The sequence below is a fragment of the Mobula hypostoma genome, chromosome 11 (genome assembly GCF_963921235.1).
Source record: "Mobula hypostoma chromosome 11, sMobHyp1.1, whole genome shotgun sequence".
NCBI lineage: Eukaryota > Metazoa > Chordata > Chondrichthyes > Myliobatiformes > Myliobatidae > Mobula > Mobula hypostoma.
Window position 1 is genome coordinate 97,399,725 of NC_086107.1, and position 24,075 is coordinate 97,423,799.

Genomic DNA, 24,075 nt, shown 5'->3' on the forward strand with positions numbered 1-24,075 from the left:
TGCCTTGTACTGGATGCTGTCAAACTTCTTGTTTTACTGATGTCACACGTACTAAGAAACAGTGAGAAACTTAGTTTTACAGTCCACCCATGCAGTTCATTTTAAAACGTTAGGCCACTGAGGTAGTACAAGGGAATAGCACTAAAAACACAGCTTTATTGATTTACTTCACTGCTGAGATTCGGCACAGAATAGGCCCTTGGAGCCGTGCCACTCAGCATCCCCCAACTTAACCCTGGCCTGATTACAGGACCATTTACCATGACCAATTATGGATTGCTGGAGAAAGCTAGAGGACCCGGAGGAAACCCACACATTCCGCGGGGAGGACGTGAAAACTCCTCAAGGACGGCGTCGGAATTGAACTCGGAACTGCGACGCCGCGAGCTGTAATAGTATCGCACTAACCGCTACTGTGGCACCTGTGCCTTACGGTACGGAGAAAATGCAGTACAGGTAAACAGTAAGGTGCAAGTGCTGTGTCAAGGTAGATTGCGAGGTCAAGTGTTTATCATTGACAAGAAGTCTGTTCAAGAGTCTTTTTGCCAGTGGGATAGAAACATGACCTGCAACCTTCCTCCACAGATGCTGCCTGACCTGCTGGGTATTTCCAGCACTCTCTGTTTTTATTTCAGATCCACAGGATTGGGAGATCTTTCAGTTTTTGGTTTCAGACCTATTTTGTCCTGTAGGTGTACAGAGAACATCAGGTAAAAAGAGTTCAAGTTTGCATCATCCAAGCAAGTGGAACAGGTTTACAGGCTGAACTGCCTCCTCCCCACGCTCCTGGTTATGCAGTAACCTCCTCTACTCCCAGTGGGACCCAGACAATGCTTTAAGCTCGTGGAAGTGGGTTTAAGTTCAGAGGACTTTTTTTTACCTGAAGGATACTGCCTAGAGTGGAGAGATTGCTCACATAAGCCAGGGACTGGTATGAACTCAAGATCTAGAGGTCACAGAATGATCAGTCGAAAACATAGTCAATACGTGCTGCTATTAGTAAGGCCAATACTCTCTGGGGGCACTGCTGCAAGGGATTTTATTCCCGGTCACCGGAGAGCATTTTAACCTTGTATATTAACCATGAGAATATCGGCCTGGCTGGTTGATTGCCGTCACATTTACTGAAATACAGAGAAAACCTCTTGTTTGCATGCCATCCAGTTAGTGAAAACCAAGGTCACCAAGGAAGGAAGGAGGGAGCAAAATGTAGTGTACGACACACACAAAATGCAGGAGGAACTCAACAGGTCAGGCAGCATCTATAGAGGAGAACACACAGTCAACATTTCGGGTCGAGACCCTTTATTGTGGTCATCCTGACCCTTCATGATGAAGGTAGCGGTTAGCCTCACGCAATTACAGCACTGGCAATGTGGAGTTGATTCCACCGCTGTCCGCGGGGAGTTTGTACACGCTCCCTGTAACCCGCGTGGATTTCCTCCGGGTGCCCCGGTATCCTCAAACAATCCAAAAACGTACAGGTTAGGAGGTTAATCGATCCCATTAGGCCAGAAGGAGCTGCATCTCTAACAATTAATTAATCAACTTGTGGAGATCCCCCAACATTTTGTGTGTGTTGCTCTAGATTTCCAGCATCCGCGGGATCCCTTGTTTGTATCGAACAGAGCGTTGCCGGCACAGAGAAGCCGCAGTGCAGGTAGATAAGTAAAGTGCAGGCTCCACGAGGTGGTGGATTGGGAGATCAAGGGTTCATTTTATAGCATACAAGAGGTCCGCTCACAGTGGGAGGGCTGTCCTTAAGCCTGGTGGTCCGGGCTCCCCACCCTCTCTGCCCTTAACTGCAACAGCTGACGGGAGAATAGAGGTGAGGTGCGCAGCAGTATCGAGTACCAGCAATTCGGAGCTCTTGAGCTGGAAGTGTTTCAGGAGAGCTGGCATCGGTTCTATCCATACGGAGAACACATGGCTCTCCGCAGGCAGTAGTCCTGATCGCCTGGCGGGGGGTTCACCTCGCACACAGTACAGCACCTGGCCTGCTACTATTCAGTGCCACCTCCTTCGTGCTAACTGGCAGGCCTCCCGCTGGCTCCTGCTGTCACACGGCAGAGTGAGTGCCCCGCACCAGGGCCAGCGCGCTGACAAAGTCACGGCGCTTTCATATCCTCCTGTCCGCTGGCAGCCAGAGGGGTGGGCGCACATGAAGAGGAGGTGGAGGCTCAGTGCCGTACAGGCACAGCAGACGTCCCCGTGCCCCCTCCCGGCCTGCTACCCACCAAGCCCGGGGCAACTCGGCCGCCCTCACCCTGCAGGCCTCCCGGGACAAAAGACAAGGCTGCAGCAATTAACACCAATCAGGGGGCACTTCGCAGCTAATTATCGGGCCAGTGGTGGTCTGCAAACTGGTGTCACTTCACTGGACTTGCCAAGGCTCCGCGAGGGGCCTGCAGTCTGCAGAAACATTGCTGAAATATCATCCCGTTGTCCAACAATCTTCCAGCACTACAATTGTGGTAGGGATATTAGAGGGGGTTTGAGGGTGGAAGAGTTTTCAAACATAGGATGATTATAAAAGAAGGAACCCAACAAGCAATGTCCCAGAGGAAACTTGCCAGCTCAGGCGTCATCTGTTGGAGGGAAAGAATTGTCCTATTACACACTTCTGACCCGAAACATCGACAATTCCTTTCACCCCCACAGATGCTGCTTGACCTGGCAAACTGCTCTCCAGATTTCAGCATCTGCAATCTTTTGTTTCTCCACAGAAGGTGGCCACTCAGCCCGTCGAGTGTGTATCATCTCATTCCACTGCCTTCTGCTCACAACCCTTCGAAGTTACTTCTTCCAGATACTGTTCCAGCTGCCCTTTGAATCTCCACCCACTACATCTGACCATCCCCTAACACCCCTCCCATGGGGTCCCCCACTCCCTGCTGGTCCCACTTGCACAGCCCACACCCCAACTCTTACTTCATTTCATGTTCTACCTTACTTTCCCAACAGACACCACCAACTGCAGCCCTTTGTTGCCTCCACCCATCACCTCCCAGCCTCTGTCACTATTCGCGCCCTCCCATCCTCCATCTGCCTAACCCTCACCACCTCCCAAACCCCAAGGGCTACCTGTTGTTCATTCAGTTGAAGCACTGGCATCCAAGGCATATCGACACACTGGATTTAAAATTGGCTCGGCGATAGAGGGCAGAGAGTAGTGGCGCATGGGTATCTTCTGACTGGAAGTCCTGGAACGACCTGTTGTTTGCCAGCCCTTGCTCTGCCCATTCCCTTCCCCTTCTTATACTGGCTCTCTCCCTCCTGTACCTTCAATTTAGGTGAAGCCTCTTAATTCGAGTGTTGACTGTCCATTTCCTTCCACAGATGCTGCCTGAGCCCTTGGGTTCTTCCAGTACCTTGGTTGTTGCATCATTGAATCTGCCTCTTCCATTCCCTCCAGATGCCAAGTACTCACTGCATCAAACATTTTTCCTCACCTTTGCTCTTTCTGCTAACCTCCATTCTACATCACCTGCTTCTTCACCCCTTGGCCAATGGGAATACTGTAGTTTTTCTCCAGTCACTCTTCCTAAGCATTGTAAGATCATAATACCATAAGACATAGGAGCAGAACTAGGCCATTCAACTCATCGAACCTCCTCCGCCATTTCATCATGTCTAATCCATTTCCCTCTCAACCCCATTCGCCTGCCATCTCTCCCTAACCTTTCATGCCCTGACTAATCAAGAACCTATCAACCTCTGCGTAAAGTACACCCAATGACTTGGCCTCCACAGCCACCTGTGGCAACAAATTCCACAGATTCACTTCCCTCTGGCTAAAGAAATTCCTCTTCATCTCCGTCCCTCTATCCTGAGGCTGTTCCCTCTGGTCCTAGACTCTCCTACCATAGAAAACATCCTCTGCACATCCACTCTATCTAGGCCTTTCAACATACGATGGGTTTCAATAATATCCCCCTCATTCTTCTAAATTCCAGCGAGTAAAGGCCCAGAGCGGTCAATCACTCTTCATACGATATGCCTTTCAATCCCTGAATCGTTCTTGTGAAATTCCCCTGAACCCTCTCCAATGTCAGCATATTCTTTCTTAAACAAAAGGCCCAAAACTGTATGCAATACTCCAACTGGTACTCCTTTATGGTATTATCCAATCAGGTAAGAGGGTGTGCTTGCTGACCAATTGATGAGTGAAGGCAGGACACCGTAACCATTGGTGGAGATCACAGAATTGGTGGTCTTGGTTTCTATACCTAAGGATAGACTTGTGTCGGATGTGCTGGGTTGATTCCAGGCTTGTTCTGGAGAGAGACAACACAAAACAGGTCCTTTAGTTCTTCAACGTCCATAATCCCCATTTCCCCACTTTTCACTGACCTCCACATCTCCATCAACCCTCCCCAGATTCAACTGCTCACCTACACACAAATGCTAATTTACAGTGGCCAGTTAACTTTCTAACTTGTGCGTTTTGGGAAGGAAACCACATCACCTAGGAGACTGCATGTTCCCACAGGGAGATCATGCAAACACCACACAGACAGCATTGGAGGTCAGGATTAGGCCAGGTCAGTAGCACTACTCTCACCCCATTCAGCCACCATTTACTGCGAGGAATAGTTGGAGTAGGATTGGCTTTTGCTCGCTGGAGTCTGGAGGAACGAGGGGACTTTGTACTGAAGTATGAAGTTCCTGGGGCAGGTGGATGGCTCCATGCAGAGGGATTGGTTCCTCAGGCTGATGAAGAACCCACAGTGATCAGACACAGCACCAAGAGGAAGGGAAATCCCTTCACTCAAAGGGTTGCCAGCATTTGGAGATCTCCACTCCAGAAAGCCGGATTTCTCTGCCCTGAGGGAACAGGGCAGCAAAGGCACGTGCAGGACGAATGGCTGCTGTCTCACTGTTCCAGTAAACCATGGTTAAATCTGACCTCCACCCGTGTATGTCTGCACTTTCTCCACGTGACTGGAGAGTCAACAAACTGCGGATGCTGCAACCTGGAGCAACAAGGAAGCAGCTGGAAGAACTGATGCAGCATTTCGACCCGAAACATCAGATGTTCCTCCCCTCCCATGGATCCTACTTCTGGAATATTGTTTGCCTGTCCCTGTGACCGCATGGATCTCCTCCAGGTGTTCCAGTCTCCCAGGGACCCTGCAAGTTAATGGGTTAATTGACTGCTGTAGATTGCTCCTAGAGTGCACACAAGAAGTCGAATGTGGGAGATTTGTTGGGAACGTAGGGAGGATGAAATGGGATGAATGTGAATTGGTGCCTGATAGTCAGCACAGACTCAATGGGCCAAAGGGCCTTTTTCTGTGACTCTATAGTCAAGGCTGAAACTAGCGGGGTTTTGAACACTAAAGGTATTAGTGGAATCAGGGAATGGGTAGGAAAGGGGATTTGAGTTGGAGGATCTTGGCAAGTGGTGGAGAGCTGAAGGTGCAACATTTGCCCACTGCTACACTTCTCTAACTCGACTTTGTGATGAAAACTCCGAGGATGTGTCCAACAGGAGCGAGTGAACTCTGCTCTCAGCTGAAACCAGTTGTACAGAGGTTTAATTTCTGTTTGCTGTGCTTGGTTGTGTCCTGGGCTGCCCGCTCCAGTGAAGGACCCGCTCGGCCTGTGGCTGTTCCTTGGGAGGACTGAACTCCAGAATCCCCTCCTGCAGTCAGGGTAGGGTTTCCTATGAACAGCTAACGGAGGATGGGTGACCCTGCCATGCTGGACGCCCAGAGTAACAGCCAGTGCCTGTTTTACCTGTCTGGGTAGGTGGGTGGGTGTCAGCTGGGGGGTTTCTGGTAGGAAGTAGTTGTGGTCAGCATCACTCCAGAACAACTCCATTCTCGGTGCAGCCTGTGGCTGTGAAACAACCTGAAAGTGGAATCTTGCTCAGCGGCTCCTTTCGAGTATGGTGGCACAGCTGTTAGAACTGCTGTCTTTATGAGACATAGGAGCAGAATTAGACCATCTGGTCCATTGAGTCTTCTCTGCCATTCCATCATGGCTGATTTATAGAATATAGAACAGTACAGCACAGGAGCAGGCCATTCGGCCCACAACATTGTGCTGGACCAGCTAAAAAATAAATCAAAAAATACCCAAAAACCAATCCCTCCAACCTACACAATGTTTATATCCCTCCATCTTCCTCACATCAATGTTCCTGTCAAAACATTCCTTTAAAGCCTCTAATGGATTTGCCTCTACCACCATACCAGCTACTCTGAGTAAAAAACTTACCCCTCACATTCACCTTGAACCTACTCCCTCTCATCTTCAATGCATGCCCTCTGGTGTTGGACGTTTGAACCCTGGGAAACAGATACTCCCTATCTATGCCTCTCATAATCTTATAAACCTCTATCAGATCTCCCCTCAGCATCCGGCGCTCCAGAGAAAACAACCCAAGCTTGTCCAGCCTCTCATCCTAGCACACACCCTCTAAACCAGGCAGCATCCTGGCAAACCTCTTCTGCAACCGTCTCCAAAGCCTCAACTTCCTCCCTGAAGTGAGGCAGCCTGACCTGTATGCAATACTCCAGGCCAAACCAGAACTTTATAAAGTTATCCTCCTCAACCCCATCCTCCAGTAACCTTTTGACACCCTTTCTAATCAAGAGCCTATAAACCTCCACTTCAAATACACCCAAATTCAAATACATCCCTCATTCTGAGTCTGTGCCCTCTGGTCCTAGACTGTCCCACTGTAGGAAACATCCTCTCCACATCCACTCTCTCTAGGTCTTTCACAGGTCCAGTGACTCAGGTTCGATCCTGACCTCGGGTACTGTCAGCGTGGAGTTATTTTATGCTTTCATAGATTTTATTCCTACTGTATGCAGTAAATATAATGAGGATATATCTTTCCCAGGGGTCTTCGATATACAGCATGGAAGCAGGCTCTGCAGGCCACAGAAACTGTGCTGTCCATCAGTACCTACTTATGCACAAATCCCTGTCTAACCCTTTTAATTTTCCTGACATCCAGTCAAGTAACATTTATTATCAAAGTACACACAATATATGTTACCATATGTTAGCTTGAATTCCATTTTCTTGCAGGCCTTTACAGCAAAATAAAGAAATATTGAATTCATGAAAAACCGAACACGAACAAAGACTGGCATTCCCTTTCCCTCCGCTTCTAACTCACCTGCATATTGGGGCAATTTACCGCGGCCAGTTACCCTGCCAAGAATTTTCAGGGCTGGAATCATGAATCAAGATTGACTTAGTTGTTGCATGGCTTCCCTTTTGCATGGATATGGGGAGAAAATCGCTTCTTCTGGCACAGATATGATTGGGATGGAAGCAGACATGGGTGGGAGCAAAGTTGGCATTGAGGACTCTTCGTTTCTGGGATGGATATTGAGCGGAACATCCCACAAGGAACCTCACCTAGTTTTGTGACTTCAACCTCATCTTCCATGGCATTCACTGTATCAGAAATTCATGACACTTCCTCATGACCTATTAGCATTGCTCGTGTCTCCTCTTTAAATTAGGGAGCGAGAAAGGGATGGTCATCTTGATGTGGTTAAAGAACTTCACGATTACTCAGTGGGAGTTAGAAGAACAGAAAGTAGGCAGATAGTAAAGTGTGTAAAAGTAATGGGGTCATAGTAAGAGAGAGGCTTTGTAGATCAGTGCCAGTGATCTGGGTTCAATTCCTGTCACCGTCTGTAAGGAGTTTGTACGTTCTCCCTGTGACCAGATGGGTTTGCTGCAGTTTCCTCCCACATTCTGAAAACGCACGGGTTAGGGTCAGTAAGTCGTGGGGAAGCTGGTGCCAGAAGCGCAGGACAATTGTGGGCTACCCCCAGGACGTCCTCGCACTGTGTTGGCTGTTGATGGAATCGATGCATTTCACTGTACGTTTTGATGTACATGTGATAAATAAAGCTGAGCTTAAATCTAATCTGTAATGGGGAATTTAATTTTCCCAATATTGACTGGGATTGTCTTAGTGCAAAGAACTTAGAGCACAGAACAGGACAACACAGGAACAGGCCCCTTGACTCACGATGCTGTGCCAGAATAATTAAATTACTAATCAAATGCCCAGCTAAACTAATACCATCTGCCATAAAAACACTCATGGCCTTCCACTGCCTATCGAAGACCCTCATGAACGCCTCTATCATATCTGCCTCCACCACCACCCCACGCATCACAGTGCAGGCATTCACCACTCTCTGTGTGAAAAAAAGACCTTTCCCATCCCTTTCACCCTAAATACATGCCCTCTGGTATCAGACATTTCAACCCTGGGAAAGAGATACTGACTGTCTACTTTACTCATGCCTCTCATAATCTTATAAACTTCTCTCAGGTCCCCCCTCAGCCCCTGATGGTTCAGAGAAAACAACCCAAGTCTGCCCAACCTCTCCTTGTAGCACGTTGCCTCTAATCCAGACTGCATCCTGGTAAGGCTCTTCTACCCTCTCTCCGGGGCCTCCTCATTCCTCCTGCAACAGGACGACCAGAACGAATGTGTAGATGGTGTGAACTCAGAAAACGTATCCACTTGGGTTTTATGAAGCAGTATGTACACAGTCCTACAACAGAGTGAGGTGGACCTGCCCTTGTCTTAGGAAATGATTGATGTGTCTGTGGAGGAGCCCTCTGGGAACACAGACCATAGTTCGGTAAACTTGAAGGTGTTCTTGGAGAAAGTTAAAGCTGGAGCAGGGGATGGGGCCCTGAAGGTGGATTCTGATGACATAAGTCGGGACCTGCTTGAAGAAGTCTGGGAGCATTTGCTGGAGGGGAAAGCAACCGCTGACAAATGGGAGGTGTTTAAAGGTAAGAACTCAGAGTCAGCAGGTCCCTGTAAGGATAAGGAGCAAAGATGGTAAGTTTAGAGAAGCTTGGTTGACAAAGCAAACTGAAGGTATGATCAGTGAAAAGAAGGAGGTGAATGGCAGGTATGGCAACTTGGCATTGAGGAGTATTGGCTAATTATTGTCTCATGTACCAAGGTACAGAGAAAAGCTTGTCTTGAACAATAACAATGCAGAATAAAGTGTAACAGCTTTATGGTGGGGAGCATTCTGACTGGCTGCATCACCGTCTGGTATGAGGTTGGGGGTTACTGCACAGGATTGAAATAAACTGCAGAGAGTTGTAAACTTAGCCAGCTCCATCATGGGCACCGGCCTCCATAGTATCCAGGACGTCTTCAAGGAGCAGTGCCTCAGAAAGGTGGCATCCATCATTAAGGACTCCCATCACCTGGGACATAACTTGTTCTCATTGCTACCATCAGGGAGGAGGTACAGGAGCCTGAAGGCACACACTCAGTGATTCAGGAACAGCTTCTTCCCCTTTGCCATCAGATTTCTTAATGAACATTGAACCTATGGACACTACATCACTACTTTTTTATTTTTATTTTTACACATTTTTTTTTCACTCCTTATGGGTGGTGTGTATCTACATTTTCCCCAAATCCTAAGGTCCTCTACCAGAGACCTGGGAGCTTGGGGACTCAGCACAGTATCTTTGTTGTTCTTGGTAGAGTGCTCTTCTGGACCGAGATCTCAGATGTTGTTCCCTGGGTTTGTCGGAGCCACTGTCCCAGTCCAAGTGTCACAACCCCAAGTGCTCCTATCACCACTGGGATTACTCTGGCTTTAAGCTTCCACATCCTTTCTGTCTGCTCTTTCGAGCCCTGGTACTTCTCCAGCTTCTCATATTCTTTCTCCCTGATGTTACTGTCGTTGGGGATTGCCACATCTATTACTATTGCTTTCTTCTGTTCCTTGTCCAGTATTACTATGTCTGGTTGGTTGGCCAGTACCTGCTTATCAGTCTGTATTTGGACATCCCACAGTTTCTTAGCTCTGTCATTCACCACTCCCTTCTCGGATGTTTCCCAATTGGACTTGGGAGTGTCCAATCTATTCATACAGATGTTTCTATACACAACTCCTGCAACCTGGTTGTGCCATTCAGTGTATGCTGCCTCTGCCTGCAGCTTGTGCCCTGATACTATGTGCTGGACGGTTTCAGCAGCTTCCTTGCACAGTCTGCATCTTGGGTCTTGTCTGGTGTGACAGCCCCCTGCTTCTTTTGTTGTTGTGCTCAGTGCCCGTTCTTATGTAGCCATGAGCAGCACCTCTGCTGTCCCTCAGCCCTGACACTTCCAGCCATTGGTAGGACCTCCTTATGTCAGCCACCTCTGATATCTGATGATGGTACATCTCATGCAGTGGCTTATCCTGCCATGGCCTCTGGTCCTCTAGCTCTGCTTCACCCACTTCCATATCCATGTCCCCTGCATGCTGTATGAGGTATTCTCCTAGCAGGTCGTCCTTGGGGGCCATCTTTCTGCCATGCTCATGGATGTTTTCCATTTCTTCCAGGACTGAGTCCTTGACATTTCCAAATCCCCATCCTCCTTTAACTGGCGGGTTTACAGTCACTTGATGTTGGACTTTGGGTGGAATCCTCCATATATTGCCAGTAGTTTCCAAGTCTTGATATCAGCAGCTTCCAGTTCATTCCTTGGCCAGCGCACTATTGCAGCTGGGTATCTGATGACTGGTTGGAGTGAACATGCTGATGGCTTTGATCTTATTCTTCCCATTTCTAGGACCTGTCTCACTCTTTGGAGGTACTTGAAGTTGCAGCCTTCCCTGTGTCCTCATCGTGGCTTCCTTGTACCTGCAGGCTCCCCAGATATTTGTAGCTGTCTGTACATCCAGTATGTAGCCTTCGGGTAACTCGACTCCTTCAGTCTTGATGAGTTTGCCTCCTTTCACTACCATCCAGCTGCAATTTTCCAGTCCAAATGACATCCCGATGTCTCTGCTGAACACCCTTGTCAGGTGGACTAGTGAGTCAATGGCTCTTTCATTTCTCCAACATGAAGTTAATGGAACGCTACTTCAACAGCAACCCACATCAAGGAGGATACATCAAGCGCGTGTGGGGACTCTGGCAATAGCGAAGACCATTGTCCACATGTACTGCTGCTGCAAGGACAACAAAGCCGGAGATATTACACCTGATTCTGACTCCAAAGAGCTACAGAGACAGTGCAGTGCAGGTAAACAAGGGTGGATATATGGAACAAGCTCCCAGAGGATGTGGTTGAAGCAGGTACAAATTAAACGTCGAAAAGGCCTTTGGACAGGCACTTGGTTGAGAAAGGTGGCTCAATGTGAGCAGGTGGGATTGGTGTAGATAGGCATCACAGTCAGCACCGAGGCAGTGGGCTGAAGGGCCAGCTTCTCCATGGTAACGGGTCTATCATTCTGTGAAAAAATGTGCCCGTGAGGTGCCTAAGAGGCTGTGACTCAGGGCCCACCCGTTCAGTAAGACCAGAACAACAAGAGGCTTTTAAAAGATATGTTTGAACAGGCATATGGATATAAGGAAGATGGAGGAATATGGGCATGGTGTAGTTTGGAAGGATTAGTGTTTGGCTGTTTTGATTTGCTTTTTAGTTGGTTCAGCATCACAATGTGGGCCGAATGGCCTCCTCCCGTGTTGTACTGCTCTGTGTTCTATATTCTAACCAGCCTTGGCAGCGGCTGCACCAGGCTTTGCAGGTTCAAAAGTCGTAAAGTCATTCAGCAAGGAAACAGGCCTCTCAGCCCAATTTAGCCATGCTGACCGTGATGTTTGTCTATTCCAATCCCATTTGCCTGTGCTTGGTCCATATCCCACAAAACCTCTCCTGTCCCCTATCTGTCCTTTAAACATTGTAATCAGAGGCTGGGTTGGAGCCACAGCACCTCATTGATGCACAGTGGCCAAAAAAACCCTCTTCAACATCTCCCCACAACCTCTTCCCCACTCGACCACCGTCAATATTCCACCAAATGTCAGTGTGTTCCCCCAGGGGTGCTCTAAGAGAGGTCTGGGCAAACTCCTCAGGTCTTTGCCCCCTCCTGCTTCACCCTCCACCCCCACCCCCAGGCGTTAGCACACAGCTAGTGGCTTGCAGATGTGCAGAGGTCACGCCATGCCTGGGAATCGGGTTTTGGGCCTGTTGCCCGTGGTATAAATAGAACACTTAATGTCCTGCAGCAGGTCCATCGTCTGCAGGCTTCTCTGTTCAGTCAATGTGGCCGAATGCCATGCGGATAGAGTAGCCTGTTCAGTTATTCCCTGCAGTATCGGGTGACCCTTGTGCAAAAACCAGGGCCAGTGACACACTGGCGCCTTGTGCTGGGGGAGGCGGTGGTAGACCGGAAGAGGACAATTGAAGGATCGGCCAGACGCAGGAGGGACAAACGCAACGATCACAGAGGCAAAGAGAGAATATGATCCACTATGTTTGTGCTGGGACCTCGTAACACTTCAGGCACATGGGTCCTGAGCGCTGGAAGAGGGAGGGGGGACCTTGGTAGATTGATCCCCCTGATCTGCCTGACCTGGAACAGATCAGGGACCTTGCACTGGGCTCAGGGGCACAGTGCAAGTCATTCAGGCTTCTCTTCAAGAAACACTGCAGTAGGGCCTGTCACCAACGAGCTGCCAAATGAAGCAGCATACACACTGGGCAGAGAGCAGCCATTCAGCCCATGTGCCTGTACTAGTCCCTTGAAGTTGCATTCCAATTGGTGTCCCTCCCCTGTTCTTGCTCCACAGCCCTTTCCCACCGCTCAGGACCAACACGCCTGAAGCGTTACAAACATAGATCATACTCTCCTTGTGTTTGGCTGATCTCTCAACCTTCCTCTTCCGGCCTACCACCACTTCCGCCCTGCATGATGATGGTCAGATGCATTTGTTTTTGGGAATTACCAGCCAGGACACAGAGGATGGATGGAGGGGGGGATGGTAACTGTCCTGGGCCTCAGGGCAGTGACCCGGGTTTCTCTGAGGGGGCAGTCGGGGTGGGGGGGGGTGCTTGGTTTAACACCTGGTTAGAAAGGCAGCACTCCAGCAGTGAGCAACACCCAATTCACCCGTGGAGCCTCGAGCTCAGGCCTGGAGGCTGCTTGCTGGGCCACAGCTCCGTGCAGGCAGGGAGATGATCGGCAGAAGAGGCAAAGCGAGGAGTTGAGGGAGGGGAAGTCTGACATACCCTCAAGTGACTCAGACTCAACATCAGCAAGGCAACTGGAGGATGGGGTCTGGGCTCCCAGAGTAAACCAGTCCCCCTGCCCCATCACAAAGCTGTTGGGCAGCCTCTTTAAGAACCACAACTAATTATCCCTCACTCACCCATGAAGGACCCATCTGAATCTCCAGCCACTGAACTCTGGGGGCGATTAACCCACTGACTCACCTATCTATTCTGGAGGGAGATTAGAGCATGGGGGGGACGACCCACATGGTCGCAAGGAGAACGTGCAGACTCTGCGCAGACAGTGCCAGAGGTCAAGATTGAACCTGAGAGGCTGCAGGTCCAGCTGGGATCCATTGGCCCTTGCGGACTGAGAAGTTCCCAACTGCAGAGTGGAGATACAGTCACATTTGCAGTACCTGCATCCTTATTTAAGGAGGGGTGAAGGTCCATTGGAGTGAGTCAAGTAGGTTTCTGAGATGAACGGTTAACTTTCAGAGGATCGAGCAGCTTCAACCTTCATCCTCTAAAGCTGAGCGAGAGTCCAGAAGAAGATAATGAGAATGATCCCAGGAAGGAAGGGGTTAATTTATGAGGATTTGATGGTTCTGGGCCTGTACTCGCTGGCGTTTAGAAGAATGGGGGTGGGGTGGGGGGTAGAGAATCCCAATATTTGAAACCCATCAAATATTGAAAGGCCTGATAAGAGTGGGTGTGGGGAGGATATTTCCAATAGTTGGGTGTCTAGGACCAGAGGGTACAGTCTCAGAATAGAAGGAATCTCTTTAGAATGGAGATTAGGAGGATTCTCTAACTAGAGGGTGGTGTATCTGTGGAATTGATTGCCAGACAGGTGTGGAGGCCAACTCATTGGGAATGTTTAAAGCGGAGGTTGATAGGTTCTTGGTTAGTCGGGGTATCAAAGGTTACGGGGAGAAGGTGGAGAATGGGGTTAAGAGGTAAATAGATTAGCCATGATGGAATGGCAGAACAGACTCAATGGGCCGAATAGCCTAGTTCTACTCCTATGACATGGCCTTTCGGTCCTCTGTGCCCTGCTCGCCCTGACTGGTGGGTTAGCCTAGGGACAATACCCCCCTCTCCGTGACCCCTGACAGTATGGAGGAGAGAAATGGAAGCCAGCTGAACCTACTGGAGCAGGCGAAGATCCCGCTTCTCAGAAACAGCCTGCAGAGTGGGTGACTAAACGAGGTACGACCCGAGGGCTTTGTCACACTCGTCTGCAGCACAATCTCCCAGGTCTGTCAGTTTAATGGGAGGTACAGGGAAACAGCCTAATTACCACCCCTGCCCCGTGAAGCTTAATTGATTAGCTTCCCTGTGAAAATGTTGCCTCCGTAATTACATCTGAGCTGACACATTGGATAAGGGCTCGGCTGTAGATGTGCCGCCTTCTCTGCTGCTCGTACAGATCTGCCCGAAGCCCTCTTCCTGAATCCTACCCTTGACGCACTCTATAAATAACTGGAGCTCAGTGACTTTAACCCCCTCACATCTGCAGAGCGCGGCTCACTGCTCACCAATGGCTTGTTGCTCAGACTGCAAGGAACTTACAGCTGTCGGTGCTCACTCCCCAGGGCTGCTCCCTGCTCCTGCCAAACCCCTCCCCATCTCTTTCCCCACACAGAAGCAGAACCAAGTTTATTGTCACTGACGCAGGTCGTGAACTGTGTTATCTTGCAGCAGCCGTACAAAGCAGGGCATTAAAAATAATAGTGACAGAGGAATTTGTTGGGAAAGAATTGAACAGTTGGGAGGTAACACACACAAATGCTGGAGGAACTCAGCAGATCAGGCAGCATCTATGGAAATGAATAAAGGGTCTACTTTCTTTATTCTTCAGGACTGGAAAGGGAGACCATAAGATTATAAGATACAAGAGCAGAATTAAGCCATTTGGTTCATTGGGTCTGTTCCACCATTTCATCATGGCTGATCCATTTTTCTTCTCAGCCTCAATCTCCTATCTTTTCCCCACATCCCGGCATGCCCCGACTAATCTAGAATCTATCAACCTCTGCCTTAAATATACCCAATGACTTGGCTTCCAAAGCCGCCTGTGGCAACAAATCCCTCTGGCTAAAGAAACTCCTCCTCATCTCCATGCTAAAAGGACGTCCCTCTATTCTGAGGCCGTGAAGAGAGAAGACACCAGAGTAAAAAAGTGGAGGGTGGGGAAGAAGAAGGAGGATAGCTAGAAGATGGTGGGAAAGGTAAAGGGCTGGAGAGGAAGAAATCTGAGAGGAGAGGGAACCACAGGAGAAAGGGAAGGAGGAGGGGATCCAGGGGGAGGTGATGGGCAGGTGAGAAGAGGTTAGAGGCCAGAGTGTGCAATGGGGGGAGGGGGGAAGCTTTTTTTTAATCGAAAGGAGAAATCGATATTCATGCCATCAGGTTGGAGGCTACCCAGACAGAGTATAAGGTGTTGCTCCTCACATACTCCTTATATAAATTCGTTGAGGTCATTTCTGATAACAGGGCCCAGGACTGGTCCTCCTCTATTGGTATTGGTATTTGTTCATTATTGTCACATGTACCAAGGTCATTTCAGAATGTATTGAGCCTACAGTTACCAATAACAATGCAAGATAAAGTGTGAAAAATACCGTAAAGGTGAAGTGCAGTTAAACGATAAAGTGCAAGATCATAACGAGCTAGACCGTGAGTCCAAGAGTCCATCTTACCGTCTATTCAAAAAGAGTCTGATGCTAGAGGGACGGAAGCTGCCCATGAGCTTGGGGGGTACTGTACATGCTTTCAGGCTTTAGTATCTTCTGCTCGAATGGAGAGGGGAGAAAAGAGAATGTCTGGGATCGCCAAGGCTCTTTGATTATGCTACCTGTTTTACTGAGACAGCAACAAGTGTAGACAGAGTCCATGGCTGGGAGGCTGGTTCCTATGACATGTTGAGCTGTGTCCAAAACCCTCCATGGTTTCTTGTAGTCACGTTCAAGACAGTTTCCATACCAAGCTGCGATGCTTCCAGACATTGTTGTCAAGGAAAGATGTCAGCAGTTCAGAGAAATTTTATTAGACTAGTTTGTGGAATGGATGAGCTCCCTTACAAGGAAATGTTGGACAGGTTAGGCTTGTATCCACCAGAGTTTAGGAGGGGACTCTCCCAGTAAATAGTGAGGTAAGCGTTCATGGTCTGTTCAGAATCTGATGGCGAAGGGGAAGAAGCTGTTCTTGAAATATTAGATGTGTGCCTTCAGCTCCTGTACCACCCCGATGGTAGTGATAACAAGAGGGTGTGTCCCAGGTGCTGAGTGTCTGAAATGATGGATGCCACCTTCCTGAGGCACTGCATCTTGGTGATATCCTCAGTCATGGGGAGGGTTGTGTCTGTGATGGAGCCAGCTGAGCCTATGACTCTCTGCAGTCCTGTGCATTAGAAGCTCCATATCACACAGTGATGCAAACGAGATCAGTGCTTTTAACAAAATGGCTTGTATAATGGAGACACAGGAAAATACAGATGCTGGCATCTGCAGCAAAAATCAAAGTTGGAGGACTGCAGCAGGTCAGGGTCAAAGGTCTCCAGCTGAAATGCCCACTGTCCACTTTCCTCCACAGACACTGCCTGACCCGTCGAGTTCCTCTAGTAGTTTGTTTTTCTTTTCAAAACAGAAATGATCACCTGTTTGAGAGGAGCTGTTTTCTCTTCGGGAGCCTCTGGGATTCATCCTCAAAGGCCACTGTGAGCGGAGAGTTGGAATATTTCTAAGGCAGAGCTAGACATCTGCTTGATAAGTGGTGGGGAGAGGAGGGGAGGTTACAGCGGGTCACCGAGCTTACATCAGATCAGCCACGCACTCTTCAAATCGTGAACAGGCTTGAGGGACCGAGTGGCCTGCTCCCACTCCTCGTGGGTACATCTCAGTGTCTACGATGTAACGTTCATTCCCTCATCTCACCCCGTTTGTCATATGTACTGCCTAAAATCTTTCTCAGACCAGTTCTGTGCACCGACACTGTCCTGGGGCTTTGTGTGTGTGCGTGCGAGCGCGCACATGGGAGAGAGTGTGTACAAGAGAAAGCATTGTGTGTATGTGAGGCAGTGTTACATATGTCAGGTGAGAAAGTGTCTAGTTGTATATGTGTGTCAGTCTGTGAGAGAGAGACCATTGTGGGTGAGAGTGTATGTGTCTCACAGAGCTTGTGCGTGTGTGTGTGTGTGTGTATAGATGTGTGTGTACGTGTGTGTGTGCATATCCATGTGCGTGTGCACTTACGTGGTGTACGTGCGCGTGAACTTGATAATCACTATTTTGGACACGTTTCTTAGAGTCTTAGAAAAGTACAGCGCAGAAGCAGGCCCTTCATCCCATCTAGTCCATGCCAAAACCATGTAAACTGCTTACTCCCATCGCCCTGCTCCGGGACCACAGCCCTACCATCCATGTACCTATCCAAAACTTCTCTTAAACATTGAAATCCTGCTCACATGCGCCACTTGTGCTAGCAGCTCAATCCACACTCTCACCATCCTCTGAGTGAAGAAGTTTTCATGATGCGCCCCTTAAACATTTCACCTTTCACCTTTAACCCATGACCTCTGGTTCCACTCTCACTCAACCTCAGTGGAAAAAGCCTGCTTGAATTTACCTTACCCATACCCCTTTATCAAATCTCCTCTCAACCTTCTACATTCTAAGGAATAAAGTCCAAATCTATTCAATCTTTCCTTATAACTCTGGTCCTCCAGTCATGGTAACATCCTTATAAATTTTCTCTGCACTCTTTCAACGTTATTGACATCTTTCCTGTAGATAGGTGACCAAAACTGCACACAATACTCAAAATTAGACCCACCAACGTCTCATACAACCAGACATCCCATCTCTCCCGGAAGTTCCGGGAGTCTCCCGCAAATTAATAGTGGCTCCCTGATGCCCGCAAATTATATACAATGTCCCGGAAATTGATTTTTTTTTAGAGCGAGCGTGAGAGAACGCGCGCAAGAGCAAGAAAGCAAGCGCGAGAGAGAAAGAGTGAGAAAGCAAGTGCGAGAGAGAGAGAGTGAGAGCAAGAGTGAGCAAGCAAGCACGAGAGAGCGAGAAAGCAAGCACGAGAGAGTGAGAGTGAGAAAGCAAGCACGAAAGAAAGAGCGAGAAAGCAAGCACGAGAGAGCGAGAGAGAGTGAGAGCAAGAGCGAGAAAGCAAGTGTGAGAGAGTGAGAGTGAGAAAACAAGCACGAGAGAAAGAGCGAGAAAGCAAGCGCGAGAGAGCGAGCGCAAGTGAGAGTGACCACGAGTGAGAGAGCGCGCACACGCGCGATAGAGAGAGAGCGAGAGAGTTCCAAAAAAAAGTCAGCGTGGCAGAGTGTTCCAAAAAAAGAAAATATAAAACGTGTGTCACCCCAGACTACACTAAAGTGTACCCCTGCCCAATAGGGGTCAAAATAATGACAGAGTTGCTCGCTGCACTGTTTGCAACAGTGACTTTTCTATTACCCATGGTGGGTTAAGACTGTAAAAGACATGTTGAGGTGAGTTTAACAGGTGTCATTCGTTCATTAGCATAGCTAACGTTATTTAAACTAGCTGTCTAGCTGCTAAGGAGCTACTCTATTGCAGACATCCCACCTCTCCCGGAAGTCTCCTGCAAATTGATGGTGCTACCTCCCTGAAATGAATTTTTGCAGGGAGGGGTGTCTGCATACAACTTCAACATCCCAAATTCTCTACTCAATAATTTGACTTATGAAGGCCAATATGCCAATAAGCTTTCTCTACCACCCCATCTACCTGCGATGCTAGATCTCCTGGTTCACCACATGCTGGGGTTGATGTACAGGTGAGGTTGATGGAAGTGGCTCCAGGGATGAAGGTTTAGACTGGAAACTGGAGCAGAGAGGGTCCAGAGAGAAACGAGAGAGCAGAGTGAGCACTGGGGAGGTCAATAGAAGCTCCTGTGGTGCCTCGGTCGTTTGAGGACCAGGGAGACACAAACTGAGAGTGCAGACCCATGGCTACAGGAGGGATATAAGGAAGGGAAAGGTGACACTGAGCTTTCACTGGGGGTGGTACAGACTGAAACAACCAGCGGGGGAATTGGAGAGGCAGGATGCAGGAGCATGTGCCGAAGTGGGGGAAATGTTGGAGAAGGCGATCCAACTTCCTGCACCTGCTCAGTTGCTCGATTCCTCGCCCCTCCTGACCTCAGTAGCGCCCGCTGGGGCTGCCCAGACAGGAGTCAGCAGGGAGTCGCCGGAGGAACAGGAGCCCTCCATGGTGACTGGCTGAGTGCTTGAGGTACTGGAGAGCAGTGATTCACAGACAATGCCGTGTGCTTGCTCCACAGACCCGCCCCACCTGAACAATGCCGCCATAACCTCGCCCGCGCTCTCCCAGATGGGACTACCACACCCACACAGCAACGTGCTCCAGCGGGTGGCCAGCGCCCCCATCCACTCCGCCGACTACAACAAGTACGCGACGCTGAAGGCAGTGGGTGAGTAACATGTCACAGGCGAGAGAGAGAGACGTTGGAATTCCCCAGCACCGCCACACAAAAATGCTGGGGGTGGGGGTTGGAAATCTCAGCAGGACGGGCAGCATCTATGGAGGGGAGTGAACAGTCAATGTTTCGGGCTGACCCTACCGTAGACAGGAGATGAGGGGGAGAACTGCAGCATCCCGGGGAAAACATCGCGGTCATGGGGAGAACGTGCGAACTTCCCACAGGCAGTGCAGGGAATCAGCTTGGAAGCCGGGCTTCCAGCGCTGTGAGACAACGGCTCTACCAATCACACACCACTGTGCGACCCTGGGCGTGCAGCCAGCGGAGACGCTGTGATCTCAGTCTGAGAATCTCCGTCCGGCCCACGACATGGAGAGCTGGGCGGGGGAACTCCAGAGCACGTGCTCTCGCATCTGTCGCCGGGGGCTCAGCTGAAGTTCTTAGCTCCTTGGTCTAAATCCCACAGGTTCCTCTCTTCCATACTCTTCATCACCCGAGAAACTGACCAGAAAGTGGGAATTTTGGGTCACCACAGGTCCCCCAGAACAATGAGCTCCAGTCCCCTATCAGTTTGCCTCATCGTGTACCCGTGGTGACTGTGATTGGTTTCAGTTCCTCCCCGTTTTCGCTGCTGGATTTTTAATAGGATGCTTTTAGTGTGATAACAAAGTTTCCCCCATTTCATCAACCCTCACTATTAACTCGCCAGCCTCATCAAAGTTAACCTGATTCACTCTCTTCCTTTTTAGCATTTGGGGCAGCATAGTAGCGTAGTGGTTATCACAACGCTTTACAGTACCAGCGACCCGGGTTCAATTCCCGCTGCTGCCTGTAAGGAGTTTGTACGTTCTCCCCATGACCGCGTGGGTTTCCTCTGGGTGCTCCGGTTTCCTCCCACAGTCCAAAGACGTACCATTTGGCGGGTTGATTGGTCACTGTAAATTGTCCCATGATTAGGCCAAGTTTAAAGTTGGATGTTGCTCAGTAGCGCGGTTCAAAAGGCCGTAAGGGCCTATTCTGCACTGTATCTCAGTAATTAAATCAATCAGCACTTGCCGGTTCGATATTACTTGCTAGCTTAATCACACGATGTATTTTTCCCCCTCTGTTTTGGTTTCTAGAATGTTCCCAATCTTCAGGCCAGCTGCTGATCTTTGCAACAAGCTCTATCATTTCTTTCACATCCGTAACTTCCTTTGTTAGCCACAGATGGATCACCTTCGCAATCTCTCTTTCTCTGCGGAATATATCTTCTGTAGACAATTATAAACTATCTCATTAAGTTGCCAACTTACCAATTAATGAGCTGCTGAGTCCAGCTTCTGCTGTAGTCACTAGCCTCATGTAAGTTTGAGACACCAGTTTCAAACCAAGACTTTGATTCTCAAATAGAATAAGAAATTCTGTCACGTTACAATTGCTCATACTTGGAGTTTATTTTACTGTTCATTAATCTGATTGATTATGCATGCCGAGATTTAAAATAGCCTGTTGCTGTTGGATCCACAATGTATCACTCTAAGAAACTGCCCCGAGTAGTCTATGACCTCGTGCTGAAGCATTCTTTGCTGCTTTTGACTAGCCCGATCTTTATGAAGCTTGAAAGATTCCCGTGATTATCGCAGCACCTTTATCGAGCTGCCTTTACATTTTGATTTATCTCCCATGCCGGGGCTGATTTCACATCCCATAAAGCCGTCCAGTTAACCTACTAATTCGCACAAGTCTTCTTGGGCGTGGGAGGAGCACCCAGGGGACACGCCCTGTGGCCGGGGGAGAAGTGCACGATCCACGCAGATATGGTAGCGTAGTGGTTAGCACAACGCTTTACAGTACAGGCCGTGCTGGGTTCAATTCCCGCCTCTGCCTGTAAGCAGTCTGTGACTGTGAGGGTTTCCTTTGAGTGCTCCAGTTTCCTCCCACAGCCCAAAGACCTACTGGTTGGTAGGTTAATTTTTACATTGCAAATTACCCCCTGATTAGGCTCAGATTAAATCAGGCGGCATGGCTCGGAGGTCTGGAAGGGCCTATTCCACGCTATATCTCAATAAGTAAGTAAAGATAGTCCTAAGGATTGGAATTACAACAGGAATTACAACATTTTTTAACTTCTAAACATTAAACTAATTCAAAGAAAGACATAGGAGTCAGAAAATGTGGGTGTAACTTCGTCATTACTTTAAGCAAGGCTTGCTAGCTTAATCACACAATGTATTTTTTCCCCTCTATTTTGGTTTCTAGAATGTTCCCAATCTTCAGGCCAGCTGCTGATCTTTGCGATGAGCTCTATCATTTCTTTCACATCCGTAACTTCCTTTGTTATCCACAGATGGATCACCCTTCTCACGCAATCTGTCTTTCTCCACGGAATATATCACGTGGAAGTGTGATGATGTATGCAATTAATGTATTTTTATATATAACTTGAAATTAATTATTTAAATGAACAAGAATGCTTAATCAAAAACATATTTACAGGATTACTCAAATATAATTGAAATATTCAGTACAGAATAACTGGTCTACCAGCTGTGCTCTGTATCGCCCCCTACAGACTACTTCCAGCACTCGCTCTGGTTTCGTGTTGCTTATCTCCCGCCAAACTGGTGGTCCACCATGATTTTCTGAGCTGGGTCATTACACACGCCTGCACAAATACCATCTACTCTCAGCCCTTAAACTTCTGGCCTACCGCCCCTGGCTCGGCCACCAGCTCAACAGGGAGCTCACTAACGGTTTGGTCAAGGTAGGCTTTGGGAATGGGTTGATTCGGCTGCTGGGCAACTGATGTAGAACCCTGAAAAGACCAAACAATTAGAGTGTTGGCCTGGTAAATCAGAAATTCAATTTCAATCACAAATTGAAGAAATCCAAAGTAACACACACAAAATGTTGGAGGAATTCAGCAGGTCAGGCAGCATCTATGGAAATTAATAAACAGTCGACTTTTCGGGCCGAGACCCTTCATCAGGAGGGGAAAGGAAGAGGGAAGACGCCAGAATAAAAAGGTGTGAGAAGGTGAAGGAGGATAGCTGGAAGGTGATAGGTGAAGCCAAGATGGTGGGAAATGTAAAGGGCTGGAGAGAAGGAATCTGATAGGAGACAAGTGTGGGCCATTGGAGAAAGGGATGGAGGAAAGGCACCAGGGGGAGGTGATAACACAGGTGAGAAGAGGTAAGAAGCCAGAGTAGATAATAGAAGAAGAGGGAAGGGGGAGGGAATCAACATTCATGCTATCAGATTGGAGGCTACCCAGATGGAATATGAGATGTTGCTCCTCCACCCTGAGAGTTGCCTCATCATGACAGAAGGGGACGCCATGGACTGACATGTCAGAACAGGAATGGGAATCTGACACGTGACTGACTAGAGACAACCTACCCTGATACCTCAGTGACTACTGACGTCCCATCCCTGACACCTCAGTGACCAGAGATGTCCCACTCCCGACACCTCAGTGACCAGGGATGTCCCAACCCTGACACCTCAGTGACCAGAGATGTCCCAATCCTGACACCTCAGTGACCAGAGATGTCCCAACCCTGACACCTCAGTGACCAGAGATGTCCCAACCCTGACACCTCAGTGACCAGGGATGTCCCACCCCGACACCTCAGTGACTACTGACGTCCCATCCCTGACACCTCAGTGACCAGAGATGTCCCACTCCCGACACCTCAGTGACCAGGGATGTCCCAACCCTGACACCTCAGTGACCAGAGATGTCCCACTCCCGACACCTTAGTGACCAGAGATGTCCCAACCCTGACACCTCAGTGACCAGGGATGTCCCACCCCTGACATCTCAGTGACCAGAGATGTCCCAACCCCGACACCTTAGTGACTACTGACATTCCACCCCCGACACGTCAGTGACCAGAGATGTCCCACCTTTTTATTCTGGCATTTTCTCTGACTGTAAGAGGGGAGATGGGTCCTTCAGTAACTACAAATGGTGTGTTGTCTCCCTGGTGCCGGGGACAGGAATGTCTCAGAGCAGCTACAGGGCATTTTGAAGGGAGAGGGTGAACAGCCAATGGTGTGGTACATATCAGTACCAATAACATTGGTAGAAAAAGGGACAAGGTCTTGCGATGTGAACTTGGGGAGTTGGATAATAGATTATAGAGCAGGGCCACTAAGGTTGTAATGTCTGGATTACTCTGACCTTATAACTTTGAAGGTGGATAGGTGAGCCATGTTTATATTCCATTAGAAGTTTGAGGAGATTTGGTATGTCACCAAAGACACTCGCAAATTTCTACAGATGTACCGTGGAGAGCATTCTAACTGCTTGCATCACCATCTAGTGTTGGTGGGCACCACACAGGGTCAAAATAAGCAGCAGAAAGTTGTAAACTCAGTCAGCTTCATAATAGGCATAGCCTCATCAACGTCCAGGACATCTTCAAGGAGCAATGCCTCAGAAAGGCTGCATCCAACATTAAGGACCCCCATCACACTGGACATGCCTTGTTCTCACTGTTACCATCAGGAAGGAGGTACAGAAGCCTGAAGGCACACACTCAATGATTCAGGAACAGCTTCTTCCCCTCTGCCATCAGATTTCTGAATGGACA

At 48.8% G+C, this 24,075-nt stretch overlaps 1 protein-coding gene across 2 annotated transcripts in view; it reads left to right on the forward strand.

The window, feature by feature from the left end:
* Window positions 1-24,075, forward strand: part of LOC134354370 (protein shisa-9-like) — a 180,251-nt gene that overhangs the window by 151,909 nt on the left and 4,267 nt on the right. For both annotated transcript variants that reach the window (XM_063063332.1, XM_063063333.1), the window contains exon 4: window positions 19,337-19,486. In XM_063063332.1, coding sequence (XP_062919402.1) covers window positions 19,337-19,486 — 150 coding nt within the window. The remainder of the gene's footprint in view (window positions 1-19,336; window positions 19,487-24,075) is intronic.